Below are 13,605 nucleotides of genomic sequence, written 5' to 3' on the forward strand. Positions count from 1 at the left end.
TACTATAAAGGCGGCTAGGTGGTGCTCAGCTAAATCAATGCAATTTAAATCACAGTGATTTACCGGTGGCTAATGTGTGCAGAAACAGTCCACCATTCAAGCACTAATCCACACATTTACATTTTAGTCATTTAGCAGACGCTCTTATCCAGAGCGACTTACAGTTAGTGAGTGCATACATAATTTTTTTATACTGGCCCCCCGTGGGAATCGAACCCACAACCCTGGCGTTGCAAACGCCATGCTCTACCAACTGAGCTACACCCCTGCCGGCCATTCCCTCCCCTACCCTGGATGACGCAGGGCCAATTGTGCGCCGCCCCATGGGTCTCCCGGTCGGTTACGACAGAGCCTGGATTCGAACCAGGATCGCTAGTGGCACAGCTAGCACTGCAATGCAGTGCCTTAGACCACTGCGCCACTCGGGAGGCATGCACTGTCAACGGATGTGAGGAGAGCTAAATATTTTTGAAAAGTCGTTACAAATCTCTCTGTTTTGTGTAGTTTAGCAATCCTCCAACCAGGATTTTTGGAAAACCAGGAAATGTATTGAATGTTTCCTGAATTTTGCAACCCTAGTTTTGTGGGATCCAGGTGGGCGGCTGGACGGGTGGTGAGCGGCAGGTGATGATAATTTACACTAGGGATGAAGGGTAACTCAGTCGGGGTCTCAACTTAATGTTGAGTATTAGAATAGTAGAATACACAAGCTGCAATTTCAAAATGTTGCTGTATATCAGCAGCTTCTCTCTTGTTATGTCAGTCACTGACAGTCACTCAATTAGCCCATGTCAGCAAAACATTGTATAGATTGGTAAATTAGTCTAGCCAGCTATTGTATCTAAACTTGTAGTAATCATGGTCATATTACTGGCCGGGGACCCCCCATTGATTTCGTTAGTCACTCTCACTCAGTTATCATACAGTGGGGAAAAAAAGTATTTAGTCAGCCACCAATTGTGCAAGTTCTCCCACTTAAAAAGATGAGAGTGGCCTGTAATTTTCATCATAGGTACACGTCAACTATGACAGACAAATTGAGAAATTTTTTTCCAGAAAATCACATTGTAGGATTTTTTATGAATTTATTTGCAAATGATGGTGGAAAATAAGTATTTGGTCACCTACAAACAAGCAAGATTTCTGGCTCTCACAGACCTGTAACTTCTTCTTTAAGAGGCTCCTCTGTCCTCCACTCGTTACCTGTATTAATGGCACCTGTTTGAACTTGTTATCAGTATAAAAGACACCTGTCCACAACCTCAAACAGTCACACTCCAAACTCCACTATGGCCAAGACCAAAGAGCTGTCAAAGGACACCAGAAACAACATTGTTGACCTGCACCAGGCTGGGAAGACTGAATCTGCAATAGGTAAGCAGCTTGGTTTGAAGAAATCAACTGTGGGAGCAATTATTAGGAAATGGAAGACATACAAGACCACTGATAATCTCCCTTTGCCCCGAATCACCCGTGGGGTCAAAATGATCACAAGAACGGTGAGCAAAAATCCCAGAACCACACGGGGGGACCTAGTGAATGACCTGCAGAGAGCTGGGACCAAAGTAACAAAGCCTACCATCAGTAACACACTACGCCGCCAGGGACCCTGACTACAGACCCTGGTTCGATTCCAGGCTATATCACAATCCGGCCGTGATTGGGAGTCCCATAGGGTGGTCGTCCGGGTTTGCCCGGGGTAGGCCGTCATTGTAAATAAGAATTTGTTCTTAACTGACTTGCCTAGTTAAATAAAGGATACATAAATAAATAAAATGAAATAAAAAAGGCTAGGGCCGGCTCTGACTGCATGTGTGGGTATGGATGTCGGTACGCAGACCAGCGAGCCACTGCGGCCCCTCATGACGAGTTCAGATTTCTTGTGGCCCCCAACCCCTTCAAAGTTGCCCATCCATGATTTACACCATAAATAGAGACAGAGAACAATGGGAAAGTAATTCTGCTTTGAAAGTTGATAAACTTGTAACCCCACCTTTGAGAAATTGGCCCTTTAATGTTTTGGTACACCCACTGGAGAGCTCTTCTTTGTCTACACCCATTCAGGATCGTTCCACCCTCTTAAACCTTAGCCCCACCCATCTCTTTGAGGATTCACATACATTAACCCACCCATCTCTTTGAGGATTCACATGCATCACATCAGCATCCTGGTGGTCCATAATAGTATAACTGGTGTATTTTAACACCAATAAACCCATCCGTTTAAAAATGAATTTAGTATATGTCAATCTAGAAAACCAGGCAACTAAAAGCAACTTTCTAAACAATGTTTTGGTTAGTTTCTAGCTTGTTAGCTAGCTAGCTAACGTTAAGTTAGCTGTCTAACCAGTTCAAATAATGACCATATCATATAGCTGACAACGTCTTAACTTAATTTGTATTCATTATTACAGGAAAATAAACTCACATCATTATTTACAAGTTAATTGGAAGCTAATTACAGAAAATTGATTACGATTGTGAGTGTGACTAAATAAAAGCAGGGCATTCTACCGGAGAATTTTAGAACATGGACACTGTCTTGTTGGCCTAACGTTATATCCTAATTTGACTTTGGTGCAGGTCATGTTGTTCTTCACATTACCGTCTCTGGTAAACACAGACTATATCAGTAACAAATTTGGTATATTTATCACATGCACAGGATACAGAAGGTGTAAACGGTAGAGTGAAATAATTACTTGCATAGTGGAGTCTTTTGTTTAGACATGTAGCTAGCTAGCTAAACAATTAACCATAATCCCAACTCATAACGTTACTACCCTGCATGAATATGCAGGTAGCTAACCAACTAAGTTCAATGTTAGCTAGCTAGCTAACATTGGGCTATAACTAGCAATACAAATGGCTCTGAGATATGAATAATATTACTACACAGATCATACACGTAACGCTAGCTAGTGAGCCAGCCAGCTAACGTTAGCTAGCTAGCTAATAGTACGTTTTAACTTGCAATGAAAACAACTTTCTGACAAAATTAGAAACGTATATCTGAAAAAGTAGATAGCTAGACTCTCTTACCCATATACATGGATGAACGCTACTCCCTCTCTGTCACAGATGCCATGGTTTCCCTTAGTTTGAACATGTAATCCGGAGACAGGTGTTTTATACAACAGCCTTCTGTGTGTTCTCTTTTCGATTCCCTCCACATATTTACAATCAAACGGCATAATTTTCTCCTTAGCTATCATACTCTGCTTCCACCGGGTATTCCACTGATTTCAAAACACTGTCCTCCAGAAAGTGGAGAGCAACACTTTTGCAGTTATTCGTGATATCTTTCAAAAAAGCCAGGTTAGAAAGGATTACCTACACATACTGAGCAGTCCTTTGTTATAGACATAAGCGTGCTACATGGCAGACCAATCCGAACTCATCTCTCGGCATGTCCAGCCCATCCATTGTCTCAGCCAATCATGGCTAGCGGGAAGGTTCCTGTCTTTTTCCGTGGCTAAACCAACTAGCCTCGTAATTTCACAATTTTATTCATATTTACAGGTGGCATACAAGTTTGTTATTAAGGCACATGAAAGTTCACATGTTCCAGAAGGCATTTCTCCCCAAAAACGCATTTTGATAAAAAATAAATGTTGACGTTCAAATGCCTCTCCTGTGAAATGGTGACGCGCGACATACGCCTAGTTTCCTGAAACTAATTACATTTGTTGGTCTTTCTATAAACTAGGGTACCAGTGAGGATTTCCTACACCGGACAACTTTGTTACAGCTGTTGATAAGTAATTGATAATTGAATAATCTGCCATTTCTTTTCATGTCATTACATTAAGATATAAGGGGGGGATCATAGCTACAGTGGCTTGCGAAAGTATTCACCCCCCTTGGCATTTTTCCTATTTTGTTGCCTTACAACCTGGAATTAAAATTGATTTTTGGGGGGGTTGTATCATTTGATTTACACAACATGCCTACCACTTTGAAGATGCAAAATATATTTTATTGTGAAATAAACAAGAAATAAGACAAAAAAACGGAAAACTTGAGCGTGCATAACTATTTACCCCACCAAAGTCAATACTTTGTAGAGCCACCTTTTACAGCAATTACAGCTTCAAGTTTCTTGGGGTATGTCTCTATAAGCTTGGCACATCTAGCCACTGGGATTTTTGCCCATTCTTCAAGGCAAAACTGCTCCAGCTCCTTGAAGTTGGATGTGTTCCGCTGGTGTACAGCAATCTTTAAGTCATACCACAGATTCTCAATTGGATTGAGGTCTGGGCTTTGACTAGGCCATTCCAAGTCATTTAAATGTTTCCCATTAAATCACTCGAGTGTTGCTTTAGCAGTATGCTTAGGGTCATTGTCCTGCTGGAAGGTGAACCTCAGTCCCAGTCTCAAATCTCTGGAAGACTGAAACAGATTTCCCTCAAGAATTTCCCTGTATTTCGCGCAATCCATCATTGCTTCAATTCTGACCAGTTTCCCAGTCCCTGCCGATGAAAAACATCCCCACAGCATGATGCTGCCACCACCATGCTTCATGTCGTGTTCTCGGGGTGATGAGAGGTGTTGGGTTTGCGTCAGACATAACGTTTTCCTTGATGGCCAAAAAGCTCAATTTTAGTCTCATCTGACCAGAGTACCTTCTTCCATATGTTTGGGGAGTCTCCCGCATGCCTTTTGGCGAACACCAAACGTGTTTGCTTCTTTTTTCTTTTTTTCTGGCCACTCTTCAGTAAAGCCCAGCTCTGTGGATTGTACGGCTTATAGTGGTCCTATGGACAGATCCTCCAATCTCCGCTGTGGCGCTTTCAGCTCCTTCAGGGTTATCTTTGGTCTCTTTGTTGCCTCTCTGATTACTGCCCTCCTTGCCTGGTCGGTGAGTTTTGGTGGGCGGCCCTCTCTTGGCAGGTTTGTTGTGGTGCCATATTCTTTCAATTTTTAAATAATGGATTTAATGGTGCTCCGTGGGATGTTCAAAGTTTCAGAATTTTTTTTATAACCCAACCCTGATCTGTACTTCTCCACAACTTTGTCCCTGACCTGTTTGGAGAGCTCCTTGGTCTTCATGGTGTCGCTTGCTTGGGGGTACCCCTTGCTTAGTGGTGTTGCAGACTCTGGGGCCTTTCAGAACAGGTGTATATGTACTGAGATCATGTGACAGATCATGTGACACTTAGATTACACACAGGTGGACTTTATGTAACTAATTATGTGACTGCTGAAGGTAATGGTTGCACCAGATCTTATTTTTAAAAAAAGAAGAAAAAAAAAAAGGTATAATTGTAAAGTGGTTATCCCACTGGCTATAGGGTGAATGCACCAATTTGTAGTCGCTCTGGATAAGAGCGTCTGCTAAATGACGTAAATGTGCCCTTGAGCAAGGCACTTAACCCTAATTGCTCCTGTAAGTCGCTCTGGATAAGAGCGTCTACTAAATGACTAAAATGTAAATGTAAATGTAATTTAGGGGCTTCATAGCAAAGTGGGTGAATACATATGCACTCACCACTTTTCCATTATTTATTTTCTAGAATTTTTTTAAACAAGGACTTTTTTTCATTTCACTTCACCAATTTGGACTATTTTGTGTATGTCCATTACATGAAATCCAAATAAAAATCAATTTAAGTTACAGATTGTAATGCAAAAAAATAGGAAAAACGCCAAGGGGGATGAATACTTTTGCAAGGCACTCAACAAAATTCACCAGTTGATTTAAAACCTGTTTAACCTTTTATCATGGGGTTGGTGTCTTGACAGATTTGTCCAAAATCGTTACATTACTTTTCTGTCTTTGCATTTATGGTAGTGTAAGTTGTCGTTATACAGTGAGGGAAAAAAGTATTTGATCCCCTGCTGATTTGGTACGTTTGCCCACTGACAAAGACATGATCAGTCTATAATTTTAATGGTAGGTTTATTTGAACAGTGAGAGACAGAATAACAACAACAAAATCCAGAAAAACGCATGTCAAAAATGTTATAAATTGATTTGCATTTTAATGAGGGAAATAAGTATTTGACCCCTCTGCAAAACATGACTTAGTACTTGGTGGCAAAACCCTTGTTGGCAATCACTGAGGTCAGACGTTTCTTGTAGTTGGCCACCAGGTTTGCACACATCTAAGGAGGGATTTTGTCCCACTCCTCTTTGCAGATCTTCTCCAAGTCATTAAGGTTTCGAGGCTGACGTTTGGCAACTCGAACCTTCAGCTCCCTCCACAGATTTTCAATGGGATTAAGGTCTGGAGACTGGCTAGGCCACTCCAGGACCTTAATGTGCTTCTTCTTGAGCCACTCCTTTGTTGCCTTGGCCGTGTGTTTTGGGTCATTGTCATGCTGGAATACCCATCCACGACCCATTTCCAATGCCCTGGCTGAGGGAAGCACCCAAGATTTGACGGTACATGGCCCGTCCATCGTCCCTTTGATGCGGTGAAGTTGTCCTGTCCCCTTAGCAGAAAAACACCCCCAAAGCATAATGTTTCCACCTCCATGTGTGATGGTGGGGATGGTGTTCTTGGGGTCATAGGCAGCATTCCTCCTCCTCCAAACACGGCGAGTTGAGTTGATGCCAAAGAGCTAGATTTTTGGTCTCATCTGACCACAACACTTTCACCCAGTTCTCCTCTGAATCATTCAGATGTTCATTGGCAAACTTCAGACGGCCCTGTATGTGTGCTTTCTTGAGCAGGGGGACCTTGCGGTCGCTGCAGGATTTCAGTCCTTCACGGTGTAGTGTGTTACCAATTGTTTTCTTGGTGACTATGGTCCCAGCTGCCTTGAGATCATTGACAAAATCATCCCGTGTAGTTTTGGGCTGATTCCTCACCGTTCTCATGATCATGTCTGTATGAATCATATTTAAAGGATGTATAGTCCTAGGCCTATGTTGTTTTATAGGTGGAGTTATGGGCCAATTTGCATATATTCACTTTTATTCTTCTAAGTACACATGTGGAACTGCATAAAAATAAACGTTGATCCCAATGTCACACATTGGCCCCATTATTTACAGAAATGCCCATGTCTGTTTCTGTGTGATAGGAGTTAGTGTGTGTTGGTTTATATTTGTGTGTGGCAGCAGTGTGTGTTGTGTACTTTTGCAGGCGGGCCCCTGTGGTGGTCTGGGGGCCCCAGTTCCATCAGTGTAGTGAGAAGCTGCTCAGCTGTAGTGGAGAGAAGTTACCCAACCGTATGATTGTGACACAGAGAGGTGGTGCTATCATTGAGTTGTGACAGGAAAACCATTGGGACCACACATAAGTAGTACATAGTTTGCTCTCAGTGGGTTATAAGAGAATTACTCCCTGCCTACACATGCACACACACACACACACACACACACACACACATAATTTTGATCAATGCTGTGATGTTTTTATAGTCTGTTTATGGACATTGCCATTGAGAGAAATTATGGATTTACTTAAATAAACCGACAGAGCTTTGATCATGTATTCAAGCTGTCACAGACTCCATCCTAAGGGATTAATTAAAACACAATGAACATATTTAACAGATTACTGAAACGCAAACAGCAGAAACAGGTTACATCATTTTACAAAACCATTTAAATGCCATTAGAAACAACTGCAGGATAACTGTTGTCTAAGTAGTGGGGTTCTGTAAGTCAGCACACCGTGGGTGGCATAGTGTATCTCATTGTTTAAAAATGCCCCTATAACCTCTGTTGCCTCTAATGTAGAAGAAGTGATCCCCAGCTGAGCTCTTTGTGTCTCCTAAATAATTACTGCGGATGGAAAGAGAAGTGCCGGTGAAATGTGATGATGTGCATTAGACACCACAGGCAGGAGGCCCCCCCCTCTCTCTCTCTCTCGCTCTCGCTCTCGCTCTCTTGCTACCTATTCATTCTCTCTCTCTCTCTCTCTCTTGCTACCTATTTATTCTCTCTCTCTTTCTCTCTCTTGCTACCTATTCATTCTCTCTCTCTTTCTCTCTCTTGCTACCTATTCATTCTCTCTCTCTTTCTCTCTCTTGCTACCTATTCATTCTCTCTCTCTTTCTCTCTGCCTTTCTCTCTCCTACTCTCTCTCTCGCTCTTCTACTCTCTCTCTATCCCTCTCATTCGCTGTCTCACAGAGGCTGAGGACTCCATTTGAGAACCTCCCCTCTCTCCGTCCGGTGCCTTGTGGTTTATCCATGTCCTGTGAAAAGCACCCCAGGAAACAACCAGGGTAGAGGATGCTGACTAGCTGTACTACTCTCCCGATGGGGCCTGTCTGCAGTGTGCTTCCACAACCCAGGGCATGCCACTGCTCCATGATCAGATGCAGGCCGTTTACCATACTGTAGCTGGGATGACTGTGTGGGTTTTATACAGGCCTTTCCCACCCTCCCTTACCCCTCTCCTCCCCCTCTCACCCTCCCTCTCTCTCCCTCCTAGTGCAATCTGGAAAGGCAACAAAGCTCGCCCTCCCCACATGCTGTTGCCACGGCAACGCGCCAGGGTCAGGAAAGTCTAGCGGTCTCTCCAGTTACTGTGCCTGTATGTGCAGACTAGCAGAGCCCATTTCCCATCCCAATCCAATCCATTCCCTTTCTCTCTCTCTCTCTCTCTCTCTCGGTTTGTGTGTGCGTGCACTTGGGCGCGTGCATATGTATGTTTCCCAGGTTGGAAGCTGTTTGAGTCTTCCAAGCAGAAGTTATTATTTAGGTCATCATGGAGGTTACAGTGTGAACGTTAGAATGTTAATGGGTTGTGTGTTCCTCCTGCCATGAAATACATGCATGCATGCCCGCACGCATGCACGGATGCACACACACACACACACACACACACACAATCACACACACACACACACACACAAATCAAGACCACAAGACAGAATATCAATGAGATTCCACAGGTCTGTGAGTGTAATTATAATTGATCCCATAGCTCAACCACCAAGTGTGTTTACTAGACATGCCTATATTAATAATAACTCAGGAGGTGGGGTCTCGCATGCAAATTGAATTACTTTGAACTGCCAATCTCCTCTTTTGAGATGATGAATATTGATGGGTGGCGTGTGAAGGTTCAGACCCCCTAAAGAGGGAAAACACCTGGTAGCACTTTTCATGTCCTTTGTTGTCAGTTTGTCTCGCTTTGTCTCGTCAAAGCACTTCAAATGTGGCTCTCATGGGAACGAATGTCATGACAAGTAGCCCGGTTTGGCTGTCTCTCTGGCCTCATGAGACATGAATGTGCAGCCTTAGAGGAGGTGAAGAGCACCGTTCAGGGCCTGGATGTCAGTATATACGAGACAAGATAATATTATACGAGACGAGACTTTTACCCAAGAGAGGATTTCATTCTTTGTGTTTGTGTTCGATGTGCCTACTAACTAGCACATAGGACCTGGAGGAAGGCTTTGCTTACGCACCTTTGTAAATGTATCAGTGTTGTTGTGTTGGCGCTAATGTGATAGCCATCTGCTGCCCCCCCCCCCCAGAGCCAATTATTTTACTATTCAGATGGAGTTGTTCTCTCTCTCTCTCCCTCTCTCTCTCTCTCTCTCTCTTTCTCCCTCTCCACACTACTCATCACGGTAGGGGTGTCTGTAATGTAGCCTAGCAGAGCCATGCAGCGGAGAACAGATGTTGCTCTGTGAACTAACAGCCCTGTGCAGGGCCCTGTGTGTGGCTTCAAGCAGTGGTGTGTCACCAACGCCAGTCAGACAGTCTCTCCCCTGCCCTCTTCTGTGATTTATTTACTTTACATATCAGCCTCACAGCCTTCGTCATCGCTTCAAAGACTTTGTTTGTTTACCAATAGCTATGCCATGATGTAACTGAAGCCATAGTTATCTGTTTTCTGGCAGCAACGTTATCCCCTGGTTATTTGCAGGCCGCCCTCGCAGAAGAGGTTGCTAACCTCAAAGCTCTTTTCTGATTAAGTAAAGGTTCAATATTATACATTAGCCAGAGATTAGTCAAGCAGACAACCAGAAGGAGGAATTAGCCTGGTCATGATGTAACAGTGGCCAGAGCCATATATTTTATATTTTGATCTAAATATATGGCTCTGACAGTAGCTATCAGACTGTGATAAAGCCAAACAAAGGGACATTTTTACTAGATTGTACAATATTCACCAGACTCTACTGTATATTACTGTTGTATTTACTGTATAGTCAATAACATTTTCCTATCATCATAAGCTTATTAAAGACCCATAATATGATTAGGGACTTCTGGAAGGCATTGTGCTTCTGTTGACTGGATTAAACATGTCTTGACAGTCTAAGACTGACTGTGTTTCTGTACATAGGCTTTCTGCTTTGAATAATCCAACATGGCCACTGTGCACTTGGCTGTTCCCCAACATCAACCCCCACATCATATTTATCCAGACACTAATATCCTGCTTTTCTCCTCTCTCTCTTCTCCTCTTTTCTCCTCTCTCTTCTCCTATTTTCTCCTTTCTCTCTTCTCCTCTTTTCTCCTCTCTCTTCTCCTCTTTTCTCCTCTCTATTTATTTTCTCCTCTCTTTCTCCTCGCTCTCGCTTTTCTTCTCCTCTTCTAGAAGAAGACTGGGACCCTGAAGTCTCAGGAGCATAAGAAGGAGAAGGAGAGGTGGAGAGAGGAGAAGAAGAAGGAGAAGGAGAGGTGGAGAGAGGAGAAACAGCAGCAGGAAACGGTGGTGAAGAGACAGAAGGAGGAGGAGGAGAACGTCATGCCCCTGTCCCTAGACCCCCTGGAGAACGGCTTCATCAACCACGCCCAGAGAGAGCAGGAGAGGATGAATGACAGGCTGCTGAAGAAAACCTACTCCAAGAAGAACAAACAGGTCTGTTTTATTTCACCTTTATTTATCCAGGAAGTCCCATTGGGGTCAGAAGACAGACTTCGTTTTACAAGGGAGAACTGAGTGCTGTGTGCTGTTGGTCTATTGCGGTTGATTCATCAGTTGATTTGATCATTTGAATGCATATTCTGAAGGCTTATTATTCTATTGTGGTCCTGTTGTTAGTGTTGTTTCTCTTTCTGTATGTATCCTGGCAGCACTTTGCAATGATTCACTCTCTGTGTTGGAAGTTCCTCCCTGCCCAGACTGACTGATGCCAGTACTGATGGCACGAGGGCAGCCTGTACTGCTATTAGAGTCAGAGTTTGGCACAGGGAGATATATTCCTACCCCATCTAAGTATTAACAGTTTGCTGCTCTCTCTCACGACGCCTCTCCTCCACATTACCTACTTGTTGTGTGTATGTACTGACATGTATGTGTAACTGATAGATGCACACACACACTACATGTTCATGTTTTTTGTAAAGTATGTTGTCTGTAAGGTCTTTTTCATTATGTGTCGGACCACAGTAAGACTAGCTGTCGCCATTGGCATCGACTAATGGGGATCCTAATAATTCAAATAAAATCTCTCTCTCTCTCTCTCCCTGTGTCCCTACCTATCTCCCTCCCTCCCCCTCCCTCCCTCCCTAACTCATTCCCTACCTCCCTAACTCCTTCCCTACCTCCCCCCTCCTCTCTTCTCTCTCCTCCAGTCGTGCTATCTGCATTGACCCTCTTTTGACTTATCACATACGCTGCTGCTACTGTTTATTATCTATCTATTCTAGTCACTTTACCCCTTCCTATATGTACATATCTACCTCAATTACATCATACCCCTGCACATCGACTCTGGTACCCCATGTATATAGTCAAGTTATCGTTACTCATTGTGTATTTATTCTTTGTGTTATTATTATTCTATTACTTCTCTATTTTCTTCTCTCTCTGCATTGTTGGGCCCGTAAGTAAGCATTTCATCTGTTGTTGACGAAGCGTGTGACAAATACGATTTGATTTGATTATCGGGCTCTCCCAAAGCAGCTCCAAAGCACCTGTGGAATCCAATGCATATAAAACATGGTGCTCCAGATGGGAATGGGGTTTGTTGAGAGCTTTTGTGTTTTATCTCCCACTGAAAAAACGGAGGATATTATAGGCCATGTGACTGTTTATCATCCTCGCTTCTCCCCACTGGTAACTTAGTTCTTTCCTCCCCGATGACACGCACGCACACACATACGTAGGCACTCACACACGGACACACACACATACGTAGGCACTCACACACGGACACACACACGTACGTAGGCACTCACACACGGACACACACACGTACGTAGGCACTCACACACGGACACACACACGTACGTAGGCACTCACACACGCACGCACACACATACGTAGGCACTCACACACGGACACACACACATACGTAGGCACTCACACACGGACACACACACATACGTAGGCACTCACACACGGACACACACACGTGCGCGAACACACACACGCACTACTTTCATACTGTGGTAATTGTAGTGGGGAAGGAAGCCTCAACAAAGCAGCCATCTGGATATAAAAGTGTTTATGTACGTGTACGTGTGTGTAGTTTTCCATATAGCTGCTTTGATATGAAGGAGAAGTGAGAGGGTCGTTATAAAAGCCTTCAAAGACCCTCTGATCATGCTGCTTATTAAAGGAACTTGAATAGAGAGCTTTCTGCTTGATGTTGAAGGGTCAAATACTGTCAACAGATTTTTCACAGTAACACCCTGGGGTCAAAAGAGGAGAAGTGTTCTAAATGGCACCCTATTCCCTTTATAGTACACTACTTTTGACCAGGGCTCTGGCCAATAGTAGTGCAATATAAAGGGAATATGGTGCCATTTGGGATGTGCCCTAAGAGTAAGGCTCTAACTATCATGTCTGTGTGTAAGAGATTCACTGTGTTTGATGTCAGTGAATTTGGAGGAGCTCCGTGTGCCTTTTATTGCCCCCTCACTGAACCAGCCGAATATTAGGAGTGCACTTAGCTAAGACTCTTTACTCCACTGCAGCAATTACTGTAGGACCTTCCTCCTCTCTCCTCCTGCCTTGCCTGACTCGCTCTCACGTCAGTCTCTGTCCCCACTGTGTTGTTTTGTAGCTCCCTCTCACTAAAGCAAGACAACATCACAGTTGTTTTATAAAATCCTTTATATGATGAATTGAGAACTAAGGGTTTTGTGATCTTCAATGACCTCACAACTGGTTATGAAAACACTGACTGTAGTGAAAGAACAGCCCTGCCCACTGCCCAGCCCTACATCATACTCTCATTTTACATTTACATTTTAGTCATTTAGCAGACGCTCTTTTCCAGAGCGACTTACAGTTAGTGAGTGCATACATTATTTTTTATTTATTTTTTCATACTGGCCCCCCGTGGGAGATGAGGTGAGATGTGTTTTTAATTCTGGTGCCGCTCTGCACACACAAACTTGTTAGCTAACTAGCTAGTTCAAAGACATTCAAAGTTCCTCCATAGAAGCCGCTCCTCCGTAGCTATAATCCTGTGGGGTTAATTCAGATAATGCATGTCATCACAAGATGCCCAGCGTTTCAAGCCAAGCCTCCTCCTCCACTTTCTCTCGCTCTCTCCCCACCCGAAAAATGTCAGTTGCATCTTGCGCTCTACACTTGTCTTTCCATCCCACATGTAAACAACTCACTGAGCTATAGTTTGCCCACTCCATAGCAAGCTGCTCTATCTGCATTGCATGATTGGTGAAGTAATTTAATGAAAGAAAAAAAAAACATTCAGAGGTTTAAAAGGAACA

At 43.5% G+C, this 13,605-nt stretch overlaps 1 protein-coding gene across 6 annotated transcripts in view; it reads left to right on the forward strand.

Annotated features, from left to right (window-relative positions):
- The window catches only part of LOC121530631 (autism susceptibility gene 2 protein-like), a 375,807-nt gene that overhangs the window by 77,730 nt on the left and 284,472 nt on the right, over positions 1–13,605 (forward strand). For all 6 annotated transcript variants that reach the window (XM_045226824.1, XM_045226825.1, XM_045226826.1 and 3 more), the window contains exon 2: positions 10,517–10,780. In XM_045226824.1, coding sequence (XP_045082759.1) covers positions 10,517–10,780 — 264 coding nt within the window. The remainder of the gene's footprint in view (positions 1–10,516; positions 10,781–13,605) is intronic.

Source organism: Coregonus clupeaformis, chromosome 18, assembly GCF_020615455.1.
Source record: "Coregonus clupeaformis isolate EN_2021a chromosome 18, ASM2061545v1, whole genome shotgun sequence".
NCBI classification, from domain to species: Eukaryota; Metazoa; Chordata; class Actinopteri; order Salmoniformes; family Salmonidae; genus Coregonus; species Coregonus clupeaformis.